Source organism: Podarcis filfolensis (genome assembly GCF_964270895.1).
Source record: "Podarcis filfolensis genome assembly, chromosome: 3".
NCBI classification, from domain to species: domain Eukaryota; kingdom Metazoa; phylum Chordata; class Lepidosauria; order Squamata; family Lacertidae; genus Podarcis; species Podarcis filfolensis.
Window position 1 is genome coordinate 58,666,482 of NC_139606.1, and position 23,785 is coordinate 58,690,266.

Genomic DNA, 23,785 nt, shown 5'->3' on the forward strand with positions numbered 1-23,785 from the left:
CAACCCTTCGCTTTGCCCTGTTGTTCTGGAAAATGATATTCTGGAAAGTTTGATTTGAGACACAACAACCACCAAAAAATGACTGTAAATTGAAAGTCCATGAGAGGCAGGGATAACTCAAAATGTTACTGAGGTTGGTAGTGTTCCCCAAAATACTTCCCAGTATATTAAGGTCATATACAGCACAGAATAAAACCTTGCACCCTTAATAATGGTCTTTGCCTACCTTTGACTTTCCCAAACTAGTTTTTCTGGAGTCACCCCGATAAAAGCCACTTTATTTTACGTTTATTTTATAAACAACACTTAGCAGCTGGCACCCAAAGAAAGATTGCAGCCGTGAGTTTTTCAGATTCTTTTTGTAAGGTTGAAAATGTCTTCGAAGTGTGCCCATGTTGAGATGAGTTGCCACCACACCTCAAAACTACTTCTTTTCCTTGTACTTGCTGTTACTATAGGAAGTGAGAACATAATGAAAACAATGCAAAGTTAGTGTCACCTCTTAAATACCAATTTGTCTTATTTTTCTTATGCTTATAATTATCTTGCTTTTCATCAGTGAGGGAGCTCAAGGTCTCATAAGTGGTGTTTTGAAGTGATTTTCTATCCAGACACACATTAGAATGGACAAAGGGCCCGATCCGCACACAGTTTGCTGGGCCCAACAAATCCTGTTAATATTCTTGATCACCACTACCTTGGTGTGATGGAAGCTGGAATGTTTAACATGTTGGCTACTGCCCAATTCATTGGGTTATATGGCTACACCCTACAAAGTGCTCTAACTGTTCATCATTCTGACCTAAATTCAATATTGCCATTCCTGAATGACATCACTGAAGACATTACCCAATATGAAAGAAAACCCAGTCATTGGGTGGGGGGTGAGGGTTGTACTGAAAGTCTACGGCTCATTATTTCTAGTTAGAAAACCCAGGTTCTTTCATCCTCTGAACCTTAAAATGTGGAAGAACTGACATTTGGAAAGAAGAATACAGCTCATGTACTAAGCATACATGGCAAGCAGTCAGCAATTTGCAAAGCCTCAGGAGAATGTATGGCGTGTGTAAAAGGAGTGGGGGAGGTTCCAAATGTAGAATGTTCCTTTCAATTAAAGACTTTTGAGATTGATCTTAGAAAATACAGCCATTTAGCCATATGCTTCGTTAACATTAAAAGTCAAAGCAGAAGGCTCAGAACAAATACCAAGCCCACGCTTTCTTTGTACATTCATTTGGTGTTATATTTGGCTAAAAGCACCTGCCAAAAGAAGGCTTAGGCATTCACCCACTTATCACTATGGCTGTTGCTGCTGAGTGCTATTTCTGTCTATCTTTTCCTGTCTCGCTGGCAAGTCATCACCCTCCTCTCAAACCTAAGGGCTGTGGAGTTAATGAATGCAAGAACAAATCAGCCGAAGAGTACTTCTGTGACAGTTTGTCAATGTAGGGGGTCACTGACAAGTCCCATAAGCAACAAGTAGTATTTCTTGAGTGGAGGGTAGTCCATAGATTAGCAGCAAGGAAGGAATTTGAATAAGTGTGTATCTGTTTTAATTGTCACAAGTTGCACAATAATGCACCGAGCCATTGGTTATGAAAACAACAACAACATGCCAGCATTTTGAAAGCTGTCTTTATATACTATCATATGTGAATGAGTAATAACTTCAGGAATTTGCATGGAATCCCATCTTTCTTTTTTAGCTTGGGGGCGCAGCTCTGAGTCATGTTGCTATTAAATTAACTGCTTTAAAATTACCCCGACGTCTTCTATTTTCAGTTTTGTCTTGCAGCAACCATCCATGATTTCTCACTCCTAGAGTTGGCAATAAATCTCCTTTTGTGTATTTAGAATGCTAGCAAATTAAGAATACTTTATAGGATTTTTGTTGTTATCAATAACATTGTTCCATTTATTTATATGCAGATCGAGTTCTGGGCTGCATTTCTGTTTATTTTGTTGGATTGGTCATTACCAAGTACCTTTTTCATTTTTTGCATCGGCCCCCATTGCTAAAAAAAAAACAGACTTGCCCATTCTGTACTCCTTTTGCTCTAGTGTTCTAGCAGTCACTTTCTTTGCTGTTCCATTCCTTCTGCTTTCTCTTTTTCCATACATTTAGAATGCTTCTGCTTTATAAGATAGCATCATCCCTTTCTTTAAATCTCTCAACTGTCCCTTTGTTGCTTTCAATTTTGTGCCCTAATCCTTGCTTTTGAGGCTCTCTGTCTCTCTGCCTTTGGCAAAATTCAGTTCTTATCTCTCTCTTTATTTCCCATCTCACCATCTTCTCTCTCTCAACAAGCACATCTGAGGACTGAAGATGAGTTGGGCATTTGTGGGCCAACACGTGTTCAGCAAGAAAAGTGACCCTCAAATTCAGAGCCTCAAAGGAAAGGACTAAGGCTAGAGATTCATTCAGAAAGGAACAGGCAGCAGTTGGGGGGGAGGGGCGGAGACAAGCAGCCAGACATTTTGATAATGTTACCTTAGTAGTGAGTAAGAAGGGGGCATTCTGAAATAACCTACAAAGGGAGATTCAGCAGAAAATGGGGAGGGAGAGTGACAGGAAACTAGAAGCAACATGATGTGATTGCTTCTATATTCATGACAAAGAGTTCAAAAACAGCCTTTACAACGAGTCAAAATTGTCATTTGACTTTATGTTCCTTAATTTTTTAAAAAAATAATTCAGGATTCATGAACCACTCTGAGAAGTGTACAGATATACTGAAGTTTTAGTTAAGCTGCAACCTCCCCCAAAAAAACTAAGTATGAAGAACACCCTTGGGCTAACAACTCCCCCCCTCCCAATTCCTACACAAATGACTGCTGTTCAGTTGTTTCAAAAATTGGCATGTATGTGTACACAGTCTTAATGGTTTTCTCTCATTCATATTGCTATTCTACAAGTTGTTCAGGTTGAATAGCATAATCTGATGCTCTGTGATTCCATCCATCCTGCAATTTGAATGGATGTACCCTAGGGAGAAAAAGGCTTATATGTGCCTGCCAGGTAGATGTGGAGGATATTACTCTAGTTTATAGCTACATCTAAGAGGGACAAGAATGTCCTCCCCCCCCCCCAAAAAAGCTTTCCCAACAATAATGATGCTGGCATCCAACTGTTTCGGGAGACAATGGAGGAGTGTGCCTTTGTGGGTGAGGTCAAGCTGTTGGAAGGTTACAGCGCCTGCTGTGGCTGTAGAAACCAATGAGGAAGAGACATGTTTGTTACAGCTGAGGCAGATGAAGGCACCCAGTTGTGCAGCTACAGATGCACCAAGGCATTTCTTCTCTCTGCGCTCCTCCCAGCGGTCAATTCTCCTCAGGTCACTGCTATGGATACATGACTTTATGGCCTGTCTCCAGGCACTGCAGTCGTCTGCAAGGGATTCCCACATGGCGGGGTTGATGTTACCAGCCTTCATGTTATGTTTGCAGACAATAATATTAATAATATCTGCATTTTTCTTCCTCTGTTTCTTTTCCTTATAGCCATTCGGCACTGTTGTTGTTGTGTTTAAAGATACGACTTCCCTGTTAATGTAAGATATTAATGTTACACATGACTCGTTCCTCTGTGCTGGTTCTCATGAGCACAGCCCATTGGATCAGAAGAGAGTGAGTGAAGTGGAAGAATTCCTAAAGGAAACATACGGAGCTATAAAGTAGACAACATTTAGGGTTTACCAGGAAATTCAGAGAAGGAAAAAGGAAGCAAAAGGGAGACAACACAGGATTAGGGTCACTTCTCCCCACCCTCCCCCGCCCCAGCAATCAGTGCTTTTGAAAGCTATTTGGGATTCATCACAAGACACATCAGTAGAATGTGGTTCCAGAACACTTGGAAAAGGCCAGGAGACCAAGGTTTATGTTAACTTTAATTAGCAGAGTCTGAAATGATGAGAATTGGGGCAGGGAGGGAGGGGAGTGATCAAAGTGGATTGTCATTAGTAGAAGGGTTATTTATGATTAGCACATCAGTAGTCACAAATCCTCTGGGTGTTCTTCTTATGACTGGCTTTGTACATTTCTGCTGGCATTATCCGATACAAGACAAAAGCTTAAATGAAAGAGGATGGGCAGAGCAAAAGAAATGAACCCTGATAAGCGAAGGCGAAAATTATTAGCAATTGAAGGAGCCATCTGTATTATCTCAGCATACTTGCAGAAATTGCATTGGACTGGCCATATGAGGCCCTTTGTTCTACAGGTTCCATGTAGTTCATGAACAGACTAGGCCTGCTTAGTCAAACCAAGGAAAACTAGCATCTAGTCTGCCATCCACTTACTTAAGAGTTGCCAGCTCAGATGCTTTAGGGAATTTTAGAGAAAAGGCAAGTAAGAGGCAACATGATACAAGTTTATAAAATTATGCATGGCATGGAGAAAGGGGATAGTGAAAAGTTTTTATTGGTCTCTCATAACACTAGGTAAAAGTTAAATGTGCTTTTGAACTGCTAAATTGGCAGAAGCTGGGACAGAGCAACAGGAGCTCACCCCGTTGTGTGGATTCAAACCACCACCCTTCCAATCAGCAAGCCCAAGGGGCCCAGTGGTTTAGACCACAGCACCACCTGCGTCCCTCATAACACTAGAACTCGTGGACATCCGGTGAAGCTGAATGTTGGAAGAATCAGGACAGATAAAAGAAAGGACTTTTCCATGCAGCACATAGTTAAACTATGGAACTATGCTCTCACTGGACACATTGAAGGCCACCAACTTAGTTGGGTTTAAAAGGCTATTAGACAAAATCATGGAGGAGAGAGCTATCAATGGCTACTAGCCATGATGGTTGGAGGCAGTAATGCTTCTGCATGACAGCTGCTGGAAACTGCAGCAGAGAAGAGTTCTCTTGTGGTCAGATCCTACTTGAGGGTTTCCCACAGGCATCTGGTTGGCCACTGTAAGCACAGGCTGATGGAGCAGAGGGGCAACAAAACCTCTATAATACAATTTCACCCAGTTTAACAACTATTTCTAAGGGTGCAGTCTTATGCTGAAGATCCACCACCTGGGGTGAAATCAAAGGTTTCTTGTGTTAGCATGCGTGCTCCCACCCCTTGTTATGCATACAGTTTATTTCATTGTCAATTTGCATGGTTTTTTTGTTTTCCTTTCTCAACCAGACCCTTTATGTTGCATGGCGGAGTATATCAGATTTGCTGGTTAGCTGGCACAGTTGAGTTTCTTGCTTGTATACTTGCACATGATGGGCTGTATCATAAAGGGTTCTCCACATGAATCTGATTTCCACTGGAGTGGTAACAGACAGGTTTCTTATTATGCTTTTTCTCATCTTCAGCCTCAGTGACCAGCTCTCGCCCTCTCCCTGCTCTTCTGCGGTCCCCCCCCCTCCCTGAAATCTAATAACTGGTGGAGCTGGCAGGATTTCAGCTAGTAATGAATCTTCAGTGCTGTTAAGGAAACTGAAAAAAACGATGGGAATGGTGGGTGGGTAGGGAAACTCTGAGAAACACTTGAGAGAAAATAAAGCTGTCTTTAGTGATTCGTAAGGCAACAGAGCTGTAAACAATGTTATTTTTAAAAAAATGCCAACAGGTCAATGTAAATACTTTAAGATGTTATGTCTGTCGCCCTAGGTGTGCAGAAGGATATTTTGGACAACCTTTAAAACCAGGGGGATCGTGCCAGCCTTGCCAGTGTAATGACAACCTCGACTTCTCCATTCCTGGCAGCTGTGACAGCTTGTCTGGAGCTTGTCTGATATGTAAGCCAGGTACAACAGGCCAATACTGTGAGAAGTGTGCTGATGGGTATTTCGGAGATGCTGTTGATGTAAAGAGCTGTCAACGTAAGTCTTGGAATCCTGCTTCTCCTGTCAGAATGCATTCATTCCCTATGGGCATAGCGCATGACGGTCTGTCAAACAGAACATGCATTTATTTTTATGGTATTGCGTACAGTAAGTGTCACATTATCCAAAATGCGGTTACTTCAGATTTTCCTTACTTGCTATCTAGATTCAGGGTCATTCTTTGTTTATTTATTTATTTATTTAATTTTGTGGTTCTATCACTTGCGCACAGCATTTTACATATTAAAAGAGGGCATCTGAACTTCAGATTATACCAAGGGTGGAGAACTGGATCCAGTCCATTCACCCTGCCACACGTTTGATAAGTGAGCTGGTTTGACAGTTGGGTTGTCATGATGACGTTGTGGGACCCATTTTCACCCTTGCGGAAAATCAACTTTATGAGGGTGTCCTGTTGTCCCTGTTATGGCCTGTGATGCCTTCCTTCATCTGTGGACAGGGCTTGCTCCCTTACCAGTCTTGTTTCAAATAGCCTGCTATAGGGGAATAAAAGCTAGGAGCCCTGGAGAGGAACCGCAGAATTCTTCCCTGCTGCATCTGCTTTCCTAGGCCAGACTAAATGAGATGATGATAAACAAGGGTATGAAAATAACAGCACTGTGTTGAGCTTGCCCTCTTCATAAGATTGAATATAGCTAACCTCATGTCATGACACCATTTGGCTAAGTGTTTCTCTCCCCTGTCAGCGGCAACCAATTATGTGGAGCAAGAGGAAGAAAATGCACATCACAATGATGATCTTGTCATATGCACACAGGCACATGCAGCAGCCTTGTATTCTTTCCGTTCTCCCCCTAGTCAAGCTGGCCACAGGTTTGGGGTTTAGGAGAACCTTTCTTTTTACCTTGTTGCTGGTTGACAAAAGGTTGCCTTAAGCATATTGAGGAGGAAATGAAGGTAAAGGCTGCCCTTTTCTTGCCAACTCCTTTTGCATATTTCTTCTGCCCTTATGTCAGGCATCCTCAGACTCGGCCCTCCAGATGTTTGTGGGACTACAACTCCCATCATCCCTAGCTACAGGACCAGTGGTCAGGGATGATGGGAATTGTAGTCCCAAAACAACTGGAGGGCCGAGTTTGGGGATGCTTGCCTTATGTTCAGTGTCTGTCACAGTGCGTGACTAATCAGAAGGATGTCACTACTGGTATTAAAAAAGAGATTGTGCAATAGTACTGCTTTGTTGTTCCCACTGAGTGACTCATTTGGTGTAAAGGTAGGAGATATATTTCTTTTATTTATCTATGTATTTGATTTACAGCTGTACCTTGGAAGTCAAATGGAATCCGTTCCAGAAGTCCGCTCAACTTCCAAAATGTTCGGAAATCAAAGCACAGCTTCTGATTGGCTGCAGGAACTTCCTGCAGCCAATCAGAAGCTGCGGAGGCCCTGTCAGATGTTTGGGTTCCAAAGAACGTTCACAAACCAGAACACTCACTTCCAGGTTTGCGGCGTGCGGGAGCCAAAACATCTGAGTACCAAGGTATTCAGGATCCGAGGTATGACTGTATTTAGATTGAGGGTTCCCACCCTGGTCTGTGGACTACCAGTGGTCCACAAGCTTTATTCAGGTGGTGCACAGCATGTCTGTGAAGAACACTTACCATTTGAGTTCTATAAAATTCTGGAGAATTCAAATTGTAATACAATGTAAGAAACAAAAGAAGCAATAGAAATATAATTAAAAATAATACAGCATCTAGCACAGCACATCATAATTCCTACAATAAGCAGAAAAAAAAAATAATTCCGTGGTCTGCTAAAGCCATCAGCAATTTTTGAGAGATCCATTGCAGGGGAGTTTGGAAATCGCTGATTTAGATAATTTCTTTACCGGTTTACGGTGAATCTTAAAATATCAAGTACAACATTGCAAACTATAAGAACAGAACTTTGCAAATGAATATCAAATACAAAAGTGCAGTAAATGTCCATGGTTTAAAGTAGCATAATTAAAATTTATCATATGTTCAGAACTGGAGCGGGAAATTTAATTGTATTAAATTAAAGTAATTTGGTTTGATTTGTAATAATTTGGAAAATTAATTTGAAAAAATTTTGGAGGAAAATTGAAACAACATATCCTTTTAAAAGGAACACTACAAGTAAAAAGCAAATACGGTACAAAAATACGGTAACAATTCCATGTGTTAAGGCATTATTGGCTAAGCAAGATAACTGAGATGGAAGCTATGCCAACACTTCCTTCTGCAGTAGCATCTCCCAAACACATCCTTAGCGCCTCACCTTCACCCGTTCTCACCAACCATATACATAACACAGTTAATCCCCAGCTGATCACTTGGCACAGAACATCTGATCTACAAAGAATCCCCTGGCAGCATTAAATATAATTTTCAACCAGCTCATTCATGGATCTCCAAGGCAATACAGTGCCATGCAAACATAGCCACTCCTTGTCTTCCATCTAGGTAGAGTCTTCTGTGGATCAATTCAGTCTCTCGCACTAATAAGATTTTCATAAGATTTCCCCACCACCACCACTTCTGCACATTTGGGATTTTTACAGGTTCCAATTTCAGCAGCTGCATTGGAGTTGATTAATAATTCATTGGTGCGGTGCCTCGTGACTTGCTCTTTAAGGCTGTCATTTAAAAAGCAGCAGATTTGAAAAATCAAACTATGAGCAGAATTGAAACTCCCATTGCTGTGCTTCTTTCCTTGAGGCATTGACATGGCTGAAACTTTGAACATTTCCTCTACAGAGACAGCTGTATAGGAGGCTCTGTGTGGAGTGAAAACATACAATATATACAAAAAAAACATTAAAATAGATAGCTTTTTAATGTATATTTATATTATTTGCTTTTTGTCATTAGCTGAGTTCATAGTAGAAATTCTCAGTATATTAATGTTCTTGTGCTTGCAGTTACCGCAAATTTATTTCTCCTCCTATTACGACTAGGCTTTCTTTTTTGCATATTTCTTGGGCAGGCTTCCATGAAGTTTGCCCTGAAGCTGTGAAATCAGAGGGACTGTGCCTATGCTTTGTTGCTTTCAATTTTTCCTTTTCATTAAAGAATCAACTTCGTGATTGAAAACTTGCAAAGCAAGAGTCTTCCTCTCAAAATACTGTGGTTTTTTCCCCTCCCTTTCCCTTCTTTCCTTCCTGCTGGGGTCATTTACATTAGTCAGTTCAATTGGCAGCTCAGTTTTGTCACCAGCCCTGTTATTCCTAAACATTATTTTTAAGAAACAAAAATGTAAAATAAAAGTAACAAACCAGTAGCCCAGATCTTTTTGTCCATTATTTCACAACTGGCTTTTAATTATGGAAACACCACAAGATTCATACAGCTGAAAGTTGCATGGTCTTCAAGGCAGATTAAAAAAAGAAAAGAAAGTAAAGCCCTAATGACTGTACATTCTGTATAATCTGAGGCACAGCTAAATGGTTTAGGGGGACTGTCTGGAGGGAGAGGCACCCACTACCCAGTAGGAAGTGGCCAAAGGAAATACTGGATGGATGTGCATTGAAACCCATGTGGTGTGTCCTTGGAGTAATCCATTGCAGGGATTACTAGGCCACAGCATTGTGTGGCTTTCCCAGGGGTGTATTTATATTATTAAAATTCTCCTGTGATCAAAAGTCACATAATCTGGTACTAGAATCCCATTATCTGTGCAGGCAATGACTTTTTCATGTAGAATGTGTAGCCTGGCATCTGCCATTAAATACAGAAGAAGCCATCAGCGACTTAATCAGGATCGTGTGCTCATGGCAGGGTTCTAGTTGCATGGTTCTGAGTCAATTAAAAATGGGACAGGGCAGTGGCGCTCATCTTTCTCTTGTGTGGCTAATTGTAGACCAAGAACAGAGTTACAGTGTGTGTGTGTGTGTGTGTGTGTACCCATACACACACACACACACAATAAAAGTGGAGTTCATTTTGTTTCATGTACATATCATAGCGTGCCAGCATGCATTACATTATGCCACCCTTTCTTATTTCTGTGTAGCTTGTCGTTGCCATCTCAATGGCTCATTTTCAGAGACTTGCAACTCTAAGACTGGGCAGTGTGACTGCAGACCCAACGTGGTGGGTCGTAGATGTGATGAGTGTAAGGTAAGCCATAAAAACTGATCCATCCTTATTGCTTTCCCTCCCCTTTCTATGTGTTGCGTATATTATAACGACTCTTTTTTGTTGTTGTTCAAATAAAATGTTGAGGGTGGTTTTGGGCTTAGAACTAAGGATGCTAACTGCCTTTGATATGTTTCTCAGAATTTATTTCTAAGGCTTTCTGGAATCATTATTGGTGCTAATTGGAACATGTTGTTTGTGGTGCACAGAATCTATCCCCTTTTAAAATTTAAGTCAAACAAAATAAATGTACACCATGAATAGTTAATATCTTTTTATGTATATAAAGGAACATTGTAGTTCTTTGCAAAACAAACAATAAAAACTGACATAATATTTGACATGAAAAAAAGAAAGAAAGAAAATGGGCGGAACACCCCCTTTTTGCATTGTTGCATCATGATTCACATGTTTGTTTTTTTGAATTTTATAAACAAATTACAGACAGGTCTCTCAGAAAGAAAACATAAGGAACAACCCTCTTGGCTTCTAGAATTACCATTCAGTGCAATTGTGGGCTCAATGTCCATTTGCTTTAGTTTTTTAAAAAAGAGGTTAAGTTGGTTATCTGTTTTCTGACCACTCATCTCACACCTTGATCACAATGATTATGTCAGTGTTTACAACAATAAAGCAAACCTTCGAAGCATTTGAAATGAACAATTTGAAATGAGTGAAACAGGTTGGCCCAATAAATGGGTAAGGCTGTCCAGAAAAATAGGAAAGTGATTCTGTGCTGTGGTGATCTGTGGAACTTCAAAGGCTTCTCCTGAAAGATTATTTTACTTCTTTCCTGTGTGAATGTTTCATTAGAGCACTTTAACTTTCTATGGGGGAAATTACAATACGAAGCCATTAAGAGAACTAGGAAAAAAATGTCAACAGTAAAAAACTGGGATTTGAAAAGTAACATGATCATCTCAATAGCACTCTCAGGATAGAATTCCATTTTTAATGGCTTTTTAATCCAACAGAAGGAAACCAATTTTTGTCAGTTCTTTCTACCCACTGTCACCCTCTGTGCCTCTTCTGGAGGGTCCCCCAACCTTCTGAAACAGATTTTCAGGGGTGCAACGGGCTGCAGGGTAAGATGGAGTTGGTGGAAATTGCCTCTCCCTTACATTGGCAGAGGTGACCACTGGGTCAAAAGTTCTTGCATGAGCGAAGGAGCACAATTGGATTCAACCCCCATTATGATCATGTTTGGCATTAGCTCATTTACTAGATACGGATGTGTTTACATTACTGGAGCATTATCGGTTGTAGTTTAGAGCAAAGCTTACTGGACTTTATAAGATGTGCATATGATAGTTTTAAGTATAAAACAAAAGGCCATTGAATTTATGTAATCTTTAGTTGGTTCAGTTTAATTCCATATGTACACTAAGAAAACCAAATTGTTTGGTGTACAAATATTTATAATAGACTTCTTGCTCTTTCTCTCTCTTCTAACCTTTTCTTGTACAACTTTGTTTTCTAACTTGTTTTCCCTCTCTTTCTCTTCAAAAGCCTGGTTATGTTTGGGTTCCAGAAAAGCAATTCTGTACACCATGTGGATGCAATCCTCTAGGATCCATGTCACTAAACTGTGATGTGTCAGGGAGATGTATCTGTAAATCAGGATTCGCTGGTAAACGATGTGAGCTGAGCAGACAGGTGTATATCCAGAAGGAAAACCCATTACCGGCTCAGCAAATCAGAGCACCTCATCAGAGATGGGGCTACTCCAGTGCAAGTGGGTGCCCGAGAGGTGCATTCAAACCTGCCTCTTTGGTAATCAAAAAGACCATGTACAGCATGCATTGCATTCTAGCATGTGTCTGTGTTGTGATACACTAACAATGCAGTAGAAGCAAACCATTTAGAAAACAGTCAGTGTTCTCTCAACATCAAAACATTGTCCGGTACAATATGCACTAGAGAACAAATCCCATTGAAATTCCTGGGATTTAGTTGAAGTTCAGGACCCATGCTATTGCAGTGTGGTGCATCAGGCAATTGAGGTAATTAATGAGGGGGGTATCTGAGAAAAAAATGAATTTTGAATGCTGACTTTTCAGATAAGTAAGAATCAAGTTACAAAGGAACTTGGCTAATATTAGTAACCCACGTAACCTAAGTTATTGTGATTACTTGAATTCACCTAAAGTAATGTTCTCAGGTAACTCTCTATAAAGAGTTACTTATAGCGGTACCAGTTAGTTGAATCCAGCGCATAGTAATTAACACAAAATGTATCACTCTTATTAGATAATTCACCATCTCAGTAAGAAAATAGTTAACAAAGCATAATTTTATATGTGAAGTTGTAGTTCTCCTCACAGGTGCACTGCAGCCACTGACCCAACTTCTTAAGTTAATTGTAGGTTAAGCAGACAATTTTATCTAAAATGGAATTTGATTTTCTGCCTTTCCCCCTTATAAACAGGATTTACTTATCCTATGAAACTGGTGATTTAGAGGGCGGGTGCTTGCTGGTTTAATTGCATGTTGAGGCATTCCTTTCTGTTCTTAGTGAGAGATATGATGCTATAGTACTAGTCATAATATACAGTGGTGAAATGGTGGATAAATTGCATGCTTATTGCTGTTACTTGGCTTTGCATGGGGAAGCAACTTCAGCCTCTGCGCCTGTAATCTGAGCAAGGCCCGCTGATCCCATGCTGAAGTAGGGATAACTGAAGCTTATGTATTGAACAGAACCTTGCTCTGAGGTACTTTCTGAACAGGCAGGGTTGGTGGACCAAGGACCTCTAGTTTACCTGGTAGACTTATGGGGCTGAATTTAGGCCAGGACTTTCCAATGGTTGAGCCCTACACAGCATTCCAAACGCACAAATTGGGATTTGTGAGCATGCTTGGATCAATGATGTTGCACTAATAGTTACTGCTAATACAGGTTCATGGTGATACAGGTTTAACAGAAAATCCTTGCCATTCTATGCCATACAGCAGCATTGCAAGGAGGGACGTCGTCTGCGGAGAGGGGAAGAGAGGCATTTCCCTATCTCATTTTTAATGTGCACAGTTGGCCTCCACATCATCTAAAGGCCTCAGAGGCCACATAAGCTAAACTCTGCAAGGCAGAATAATGGCTGTATGTGTCCTATGGAAAAGTGATAGCCACCACATTAAATCAAAAGCCCTGTGGTAGCCCAAATGAGGACTCTTCTGTTAGCTCATCCTTTGTTATTAGACACATATTAAAAGTTGCTTTTGCATATTAAAAGTTGCTTTTGCAAGGTGATCCATTAGAGCAGAACCAAGTTCAGAATTTAGAATGCTTGGTGTTACACTATACTGATTCCTTAATGAGGACCAATGAATCAGATTTCAAATTAACTTTGGAGGTTTCAGAGTTGTCTTTTTTTGTATTTCAGATGTTGGTATCTTATTCATTTCAGACTTCAAGCGTGAACTGGGTAAATTGGGCTACAAGGAGAGGTGCCAGATTTGAACCTTCCTATTTGTTTTAACCTCTTAGGACTTAAACAAAGTGGCTCATTCACATCCATTGACCCTTCAAGAGTCAGTGCTTCTCACACACTTTTTTCCTTTAGCATGGCTTGCTATTTTTATTTCTGCTAAATGATTTCCCTCTGTCTACTGTGACAGCCTGGAACCTTTGGCGTACAGTCATCCAGAGGCTGTGTTCCTTGCAACTGTAATTCATTTGGATCCAAATCTTTTGACTGTGATGAGACTGGACAGTGCCATTGCCAGCCAGGTGTTGGAGGAAAGAAGTGTGACCGCTGTGCTCATGGATTTTATGGCTTTGAAGAAGGAGGATGCACCCGTAAGTATAGATCATCAACTTTCATTTAATAGATGGGGAGCTTTCCTTTTTATTCTGTGTGTGAGGAGAAAGACTTCTTTCAGGCCCAGCACTACATCTGAGTTCATCACATTCTGTTTCTCTGGGATTTAACTCTAGGGAAATTTTTTATTAAATGTAAGTTAGTTTTTGTTTTATTTTTTGTTTTAAAAAATTACATGTAGCAAAATGCTCAAAGCTGGCATATCTTTTTTTTTTCTAATGTCCATAAACCATCCGCAATGAAGAAAACACAAGCAAAGCAAGCATTATGCTCTAAAGACAAGGAGAATTACAAATGTCCAAGGTTAACGCCAAAATATGCACTTTGCATTTCTTTAAAAAAAACAAACACACACACACACACACACACACACACCAGGATAGATTTATTCTAGTAACCAATTCTATCATGTGTGGCTTGTAAGAAGTGTTCTTCCTTAGAACCTATAAGGCCCGTGCAAAATATCTTAATAGTGAATGCAGAGTGGGATAATCATACACGGAGAAGCAGTTTCTTAAATAATCTGATCCCAAGCCACTCGTTTTGCATTTAGAAGGTTCCAGGTTCAATCCATGGCACCTTCAGATAGGACTGGGGAAAGGGTGCCGGCTGAAAATCTGGAGAGCCACTGCTCATCAGTTTTACTGGGCTAGGTGAACCAATGATATGGTTTGGCATAAAGTGATGTTCCTGTTGTACTATTTTCCCTTGCAATATGTTATTTTTTTTACAAATGATAAGCATTTGACTTGGAGCTACCTAGAGATAAATGTAGCAACCCAGAGCTAGGTCAAACAAGTAGAATATAATGGGTGCAAAAGTCTAGCTTTACATACTGCATTTCAAACCAGCAGGTGTAGTCTAGTTGCATATCTCTTCTGTTTCCACATGACACATCAGAAGGTAAATGCAAGAGGAAAATATTCCTTACCAATTTCTGGGAGGTGCAAGTTAATCTATACAAAATGTACCACAGAAATGGAGCCTAAGCGTTACCAGGTGAAACTGATGGAAATAATAAATTGTCAGCTTAAATGAAAAAATATAATGACATGAAAGTACCTCAGTTCTTTTAAACAATCCTGTCAGTTAAAAAAAAAATTTGCAACTAATTTCTATGTGGCACCTACTTTGTGTATTTGTGTTCATTGTGGAGCTCAATAAGAAAGAAAATAAAATGGCAGTTCATTCCCTCTTCCACATGGTTACCTCTCTCCACACACCATCTCTTGCTCTAAGTGCTTCACACTTCCCAAAGCACACTCTCTTACATCGTCCCTTAAGTCATTCATCTTCAACTGGTGGTGTAATGGAGTTGCAACTTTCTGTAAGGTGGTTTGTGCCAGCAGCCTCATGGTTCCTAATTTATTTATTTGTTTATAAAAAAACTTTCAGCAGCAAACCAAAATCTCAGAGGTAAGATTCTCTGTCACAGGATAGGCACATGTCTGAATTTGTCCACAGTTTCTGATCTGCTTGGGTCTTCCAAGAAAGAAAATGGCCCAATAGCTACCTCGAGGGTGGAGAACCTGTGGCTCTCCAAATGTTGCTGGACTTCAACTCCCTTCAGCCTCTTGCCAGCATGGCCATTGGTCAGGGATAATGAGAATTCTAGCCTACAACATCAGGACGACCAAAGTTTCCCTGTCCCTTGACTACATGATGGCAAGTCAGAGAGACGGCGAGAGAGGGGGGATAATTAAAAGTGGTTCTCATCTTAACTGATGAGGTTAGAAATGGGTCATAGGTCTAGGAAGACTGCAGTCCACTGAATTAGATTTTTTATTTGCTGAGCAGGAGCAAGGAGCATATAGATAACATCAAATCTGGGTTCCTTTACTTTTCCATTTATCTACTGGCAAAGCTAAAGTGACAGTGTTTCTGCTCTGTCCCTCACCCTTCCTTCCAGCAAGAAACTTTAGCCAAAGGCATCATTCTCCCAGTATCTGACCTAGAAAATTGGGGAAAGATTCACAATGCAGAGAGAGCCTCCTGAAGTCCACAAATGTGAACTTTCCTGTGTGCTACTGGATCTTTGTATGTTAATTTGTTCCCATTAAAAAAAAACCCCGGACTAAAACTTTTGTGTGTGTGGCAAAACTCCGTGCAACATTGCTTCCCTTGGGTCTGAAGCCATCTCTCCATAGGACACATTTATCCTCATGGGACCTGCAATTTCAGTATGACCTATATGAGTAACGAAAAGATTTCTCAGTCTAAGATACAATAGTCAATGGAGCAACTTCCATAGGGAAATTGTGGATGCACACAAGTTGCTGAATTGGGCAGAATTGCTGAAAAGGGTAACATTAAGCCTATCTGAGGAATGATTATTTCATCCTTAGTTTGAAGCATTCAAATGATGCAATTACACAGGTCAGCTTATATTCCTTAATAGTGTGTGATTGATAGAAACCCTTCCCATTTAAGTCTTAATCTTTTTCTCTTTCCTCAGCAATTCATATGAGCTACTCTTCATTAAAAACTTAAAGCCAGAAACTCATACCCCTGCATTTTATGCAATAAAGTATTTATTCTTCCTGGCCTTCAGACTCTTTACATTTGCACTACTCTGGAGTGCCTGATCTATGTCATGGGTGTGTGATAATGCCCAGTCCTACTCACTCAGAAGAGTGTTGAATGGGACTTGCAAGGAAGTAGGCATAGGATATTAAATCAGATTATAGATCATCTGGCCCAGGATTATCTACTCTAGCATTCTGTCTCCAATGTCTAAGACAACAAGGTATTTACCACCACCACCCTGATTCCCACCAACACCCACAAAAAAGAAAGCCTCTTCTTAACTAGCGATATCAGGAATTGAATCTGGAAATTCATCTATACACTTGGATTGCAATACTGAACTATATCCCTTACCTGTTCTGCTTAAGTGTAGCAGTGGCCTAAAGGATATTAAATGTGATTTCAATCCATTCCATTTATGAACTAGCAAAAAAGCAACATTCTGGGCAGATGAATATTTCCTAAAAGTTGTACAGATTGCATGCTGAACCATGGCTCTGTGCTATTGTGTTCCCTTACAAGAAGAGTCGATCTATAAAGACATGTTTATTGTTGTGTAAAAGTTTAAACATGTCAGCACTTGGTAAGGGTAAGAGGTCAACTTTTGGATTCACGGAAGAGAAAACTTGAAATGAAAAACAAATGGTAACTGTAGTCTTAAGGCTCTTAGCACAAATGGGGATGGAACGAGAACACAGTGAATGATCTTTGTGATTTGTCATTTTTTGCAGTAGTTGCAGGTTTGGAAAGCTGTTTTCTTTTGTGAAAACTTTCTGCAACTGATACCTGATTTATTCCAGAATGTCTAGCTCTGGCTCCTTCATTCTAAAATGTTGCATTTTCAATCATACTATGGTAGAAATGAATGATGTACTAATTTGTATTTACATTTTCACCATAAATTGTGCTCTGGCACACACACATGCAGGAGATATCAATGTCACACAATGAGACATCAGTGTGGCAGATGCAATGGATAAAAATTGTAGGAGGGCACTTACAGAGCCCCACATCTCTTTGGGGTTTCCCATTCTCTTTAGTGGTTGTATGCACCCTTAAATGAAATTCCTGGATTTAGCTAATGTTTAATTTGAGACACAGATCAGCAAATCATAAGCACTTTAAAACCAGCAACTCAAAATAATTCTATTTTACAGGAGGGGAATGGGGAAACCCAGAAGACTTTCTGAGTAAAAGAAAAGTCATTTAATCTTCTTAGCTTTTTTGCTCTGAAAAAAAAAAGTTGAATAATTATATAGTATCATAAGTACAGGGACAAATGGTGAATATGAGTTCCACAGAAAAAAGAAATTGGCCTTGATCCAGAAATGTTTTTGTGCATTGATGGGCTGAATGCTTGCTGATGTACACAAGGATTATCTTCCCTTCCTCTGTCAAGCAGATGGACACTGCTGTCAGTTTTGTGAGAGGAGAATCATAGAATCGCAGAGTTGGAAGGGACTCCAAGGGTCATCCAGTTCAACCCCCTGCATTGCTGGAATCTCAACTAAATCATACATGACAGATGGTCATCCAACCTCTGCTTAAAAGGCTCCAAGGAAAGAGAGTCCACCACCTCTCGCGGGAGTCCATTCTACAGTCTAGCATCTCTTAGCCACAGAAGTTGCTTCATTTCCACTACATCAGCCATTTTAACAAGGGAAGAACCCCCTTATGGGACTGGTGCCATTACATCTCTGAAATGAAATATGATAGAAAGAAATGTCATTTGGCATAATAAATCTGGCAGATATATAGCAAAACAGGGGGGAAAGCAGAGTATTGACATTTGAAGACCAAAGATGTGCAAGAGATATAAAGAGAGTCTGTTTCTACTTTTAATGAGTTCTGGAATTTCATTTTCTAGTACATTGTAGGGGGCAGGGGAAAGAACACCATAATGGCTTACCAGTTAATCTTTTTAATTAAAGACAATGATACTGATGTCTGAAAACCCTGAGAAAAGCCAAATGCCTTCAGACTGCTTAAGAATATTCCAAAGAGATACACAAACTTCCATTAATTCTATGGTACTTCAAAACTGCATCCAGCAAGCAACTCTCCATTCAGAGAGAAGACAGCATGATATGAGGGTGCACTATACTATTAGATTTTCAAAGCCAGCCAGGTCTCTAGTTGATTCATGGTTGAGACCCTGTATCTAAATGAGATGGGGAATCTTGATTGGAATTCTTGCCTCTCTTTTAAATATATATATATATATATATATATATATATATATATATATATATTTAATGCAGCCAAGAATAAGTGGGGGGTTTAGATAGTCACTAGGGAGCTTCTTTTCTTCATACCATTTTTACAGTATGAATATTGCCTCCCCCCAAACGGATACTTGCTTCATTAGGCAAAGCTTATGAGCAGGACAAAAGTTAAATAGAATGACCCCATTCTAGCAAGCCACTTCCATCATTCCAGCACCAAATAAGTTACCTTAGCACAGGTGGGCACCCTATGGGTCTCAGAGGCCCTCAGTGCAGCCCACTATAGGTGTCCAAGAAACCCACTATATTTCAATGTTTGCTACCTGCCACGTGGTTTCATTTTTACCACAGATGTGTTTGCTGCCCCAGGCGCCTTTGGAGAGGAACTATGGGGTATATAAATTGAATGAATGAATGAATGAATTCATTATTGCGAAGGAGGATGCACAGTTATGTCTGTGCACCATGTTTTTCATGTAAATCACACTGCCATCAAAAAAATATTGGCAGACAAGGGAGTGCAGTTGTGTTGGGAAGGGTGATATACATGTTTTGCTCCCCATGTAAATCACAATGGAGGGGGTGGGAGTGTGGGCTCCAGTCACATCCACTGGCATACGGCCCTTGACTGACCACTTACCACCACACTTGGCTCTCAGAAGTAAAAATGTTTGCTCAGTCCTGATAGCATTTATCTAAAATTGTGTTTCATACTCTATATTTCAGTCATTAGAAGAAAAGAGACTGAGGCATAGCTAGAGCCCCAAGAGTATGCTGGCAATGTATTGCCTCATGTAGCTGATAGATGTGGCAAGTGATGTCTCTGTAAAGTCTCAGGCAGGCATTTCATGATGTGGGCACATATACATAGTTCATGGTTGGAACTCTACCGCTTTTGTTTTTATTATTTCTATATCAGACCCAACTGGGTACATGACTTTGGCTCAGTTTTCATCTCTCCAGTCCATGGTTAGATGCACCCGCTACAGATAAATTATTATTACTATTAATTCATTTCTGGACCAGTCTTTACCACCCATGGGGATCACATAACATACAACCATAAAACATGATAGAGTTGATGATCAAAACAATTATCCGTCAAACAATAAAACGAAACGTCACAGTACAGTATAAAAACCTAAGATTTTGGACAACTGACATTACGACGACAGAATTTGCTTTCTACAGATATTTTAAACAATGTGCTTCGTGTTGTCTTTCTCTTCATCTTCCCCATGAAGGTTGTGAGTGTGCCCATCTTGGTAATAATTGTGATCCACACACTGGCCGTTGCATTTGCCCTCCCAATACTGTAGGACAGAGGTGTGATAAATGTGCACCAAATCACTGGGGTCATGACATTATCAGCGGGTGCAAGGTGAGTGAACCTGTATTTTATCTCTGTGTGTTTCTTTGCTTTCCATGTGGTAAACTACTAGTCTTTGGAACCAAAAACACAGTGGGAGTTTTCTAAAGAATCATAGAAGTTCTCTTTTGTGAGCATTGGCATTGGCCCAGATGACAGGATGTGCTATATTTGAATTGGAGCTGCATCTTTCAGAAGACAAAGTGTTCGAACTCCACATGTACCTTATTTCAGCTGTGTGTACTGAAGTCAGAAGGACAGCCTGTCCAAATTTGGATATAATTTTATCCCTTTTCACAAAACAAAGGCGAAGTGAGCCTAAGGATAACTCAGACGGCTTTGTATTGTGTCTGACAAAGCTTTCTTTGTTCCAAGCACAATTTTAATAGAATTCTGAGTGTCATTCAAGGATACCAGTCTTCATGAGCAGTATTAGAACTGCAGTTGGTATTACATTGTCCCAATTAAAAACTGAAGCCAAAGATACAATAGAGGTCCTATCTGAGTTACAGGATCAATTGTGAATCTCCTAAATAATATTTCATTTGGTACTCAACCCAACTTACCTATGAGGATAGATTGGAATCGTCTCCATGTATACTACCCTGAGCTCTGTGAAAGAAGATTGATGCAAATGTGATAAAATAAAATAAAATGAAGGATCCATGGTACTGCCATGTGTAGGCCCTAGGATCTGTCTAAGCCTTTTATCATTGACTTGACTATGGGTTTGTTGACACTTCTCCTTGCCCCATACCTAGAAAGCATGGTTTTCCACTTGCCCCACACTTCCTAGGCATGGATTCTGTTTGCCCCACTGCTTTCCACGAGAAAACCCACTCTTCACTGAATCATACCAAACGTCAGTCCACAGGGAAACTGATTGACGTTTGCCCTGATTCAGCAGTAAAGATCAAGTTTTCCTGAGGGAAAGTGGTGGGACAAGCAGAAGTCTGGATGAGCCGTATGTAAAGTATTTTGTTTTGTCTTTCTTGAGCCAACTTGTAGTCTGGTGAATATCATGATGGCTTTGGATGTGATTCACCTCCTACCTCTGCCATAGGTTCACTGTGTGACCTCAGGCAAGTTACTTTCTCTCACTTCCAGGTCCCTCTCATTATGTAAGAATCAAAATTACCGTCTCTTAGAGATATATTGGAAATGGACATTATAAAGACTAAAACCACCACATATCAAGCGTGTGTACAAATGATCATTAATAGGAACATAAAGAGGCCTAACTTAACATTGTGGTAGTTTCTTTCAGTGTAGGCAAGCACTCAAATGCCACAGTGCTCTCTCTTAAAAGGCTGTTTTTCATGGCCATTCAAACCAGTTAACTAATGCAGAATAATTTATTTTCTTTTTGAGTTGTAAAGCTCCTCTCACAAAACCTCTGCCTTTCTTCACCACACAGATCACCAGGCTTCTGCAAACCAGCTTAATAGGGGTTGAGGACCTCTGTTTCAGCTCTGGGATCTCTTCTATCTATCCTCGCCTTGTCTATTATATGAGTGCATTAGTATGGCAGCTGCCACAGCACTCTCTAAATTAATAATGATATGTCAGCCAAGTCTTCCCTTTTAACGCATGGCAACTAATTTCTCTAAGGCAAGGTGCGATTGCCCCCTCTCCACTTGAGCTTTTAGTGGAGCCGATTTCAGAGCCCATCATAACTCACTGGCAGGGGAAGATTGCGTGAAGCTTCCTCCTTGCAAAACAAACATTACATTTGATTGTAATTTACTCTGCATATGGTGAACAATTTGCCCAGTAGGCATTATCCTCTGGCATCACTTACTGTGCAGGCTTCCTGCTCCAAATAGGCTTTAATTCTTAGACTACACAGAAGCCTGCCAGGCAATTCTTAACTGTTAGTGGTCCCAGATACATACAATCCAGAATTTGGCTGCCATATATACTGAGCGAAATAGAGGTTTGGAACACATCTTATGATTTCAACTTGAGGTGTTGCCAATTATCTCTCTGATGGGGTTTCGGTGTGAATCATAACCTACTGCATTTCTAGCAACTTTTTTCAAAGCCTTCCAGCTCTACTTTTTCATCTTTAACAAGAGTGCCCGTGGCTGCTGTTGTACTCTTGCCTGTTAATATAAGCCACAATTCTTGATACAACATGCCTCTTATGCATGTGTCCAAATAGAATATATTTCTGCTAGTACCACAACAACACCAGTGAGCATTTTCTAGTGTATATTGGTTGGGTAATATACGTATTATTTTGCTGACTCTGTTAATTTTTATCCCTCCTAGTTTCCATTCATAAAAGAATTTTACAGTTGCAATCTATAGTAATAACAAATGTGAGCAGACCAAACCTTAAAGTAACAAACTGCTGTTTTAAATTAATCTAAGGTATCCAAATTTAGGATCAGCACTGAGGTGATTCGTATCATTATTGTAGATTTGAAATGTAAGTTCAATACAGAATTAACATTGTGATCCTTACTCCCAAATGCCTGTTCAACTTCTCTGCAAACTGGACAAAGATTCCAGGACAGAAGGAATCCTTTCCGGGTTTGCAAAAGTTGTTTCTTTGATTTGATTGAAGACTTTCTCCAAAACAAAGAGCTCCGAAACATTGTGCAAGCATTGATTCACTAGTGGAATTTATCGGACCTTAGTTTTCGTGCAGGCTTTGTGATCCTGTGAGGTTTATTTTAGCACCCTACCACATTTGTTTGTTTGTTTGTTTGTTTGTTTGTTTGTTTGTTTGTTTGTTTAAAAATTCATCAGCTGCCTTTTGAGTCAAACAAGCCCCACCCCCATACCAATCCATGTACTTTAAAAAAATGTCCTTCAAGTGACAAAATACCTAAGAAATGAATCCAATATGTGTGGACTCTTTACCTGCACAAAATAGTTGCCTAGCCTATTGATGTAAATATGTTGACAATTGGTAATAATTTCAGTTGTTCTTGAGGGAGTTGTTTTTCTTCAGTTAAAGTTGAAAGTCTTTAACATAGAATCATTAAATGTTCTTATGGAACATCTCCTCTTCTCTTTAGGCTTGTGACTGCAGTCCAACTGGATCTCTCAGTTTCCAGTGCAACCCTGACACTGGCTGCTGTTTCTGCCGTCCAGAATTCTCTGGGGATAAATGTACTGAATGCAGGCTGGGATATCGCAATTACCCACAGTGCATTGCCTGTGAATGCCTGGCAGCAGGGACTGAGCCACACACTTGTGATTCAGAAATGGAAAAATGTTCATGTTCTGATCATACAGGACAATGCACCTGCAAGGTAAGAGAAGAAATATTAGTCACCAAATATTTTATCTTCGTCTCTCAGTGTTCTCCACTATAGCATCTTTCATTTGGCTCAAATTGGTAGACAGCTGTTGATTAAATAATAGCGAGTGTCTTCCACCAGGTCACACACTCACAGCCTGAACCCCTCAGCAGTAAGCCTTATTTATTTCAGTGTTTTTTAATTCCAAGTAAATAGGCATAAAGTGTGCAGCCTTTTTTACACTTGTGTTTGATGAACTTGAGTGCACATGATTAGAACAAGGCTGCTTGTCTTGACTTGCTGCATGGTTTCCAGCAAGAACAGGCCATCAGTTATCCTGAAACAGCAGGTCCTGAACTCCATTTTTTTGTGCTATACATTCAAGGGATGAAGGAAGCAAGACAGAAATCCATGATCTATCTAGGTCAGGCATAGGCAAACTCAGCCCTCCAGATGTTTTGGGACTGCAATTCCCACCATCCCTGACCACTGGTCCTGTTAGCTAGGGATGATGGAAAGTTGTAGTCCCAAAACATCTGGAGGGCCAAGTTTGCCTATGCCTGATCTAGGTTTCTTGACCTACCTTTCTCTCATCCTTCAATAATTGACCAGTAGTGGGGCTGTTATATCTGGTGACTAGAG

The 23,785-nt window shown here is 40.2% G+C and overlaps 1 protein-coding gene across 13 annotated transcripts in view; it reads left to right on the forward strand.

The window, feature by feature from the left end:
- LAMA2 (laminin subunit alpha 2) overlaps positions 1-23,785 on the forward strand; it is a 359,840-nt gene that overhangs the window by 210,809 nt on the left and 125,246 nt on the right. For 7 of the 13 annotated variants that reach the window (XM_083607541.1, XM_083607530.1, XM_083607532.1 and 4 more), the window contains 5 exons: positions 5,613-5,824; positions 9,827-9,933; positions 13,567-13,747; positions 19,765-19,901; positions 22,919-23,155. In XM_083607541.1, coding sequence (XP_083463667.1) covers positions 5,613-5,824; positions 9,827-9,933; positions 13,567-13,747; positions 19,765-19,901; positions 22,919-23,155 — 874 coding nt within the window. Of the gene's footprint in view, positions 1-5,612; positions 5,825-9,826; positions 9,934-11,460; positions 11,725-13,566; positions 13,748-19,764; positions 19,902-22,918; positions 23,156-23,785 lie in introns of all 13 variants that reach the window. The other 6 variants (XM_083607529.1, XM_083607534.1, XM_083607536.1 and 3 more) reach the window with 1 other exon arrangement.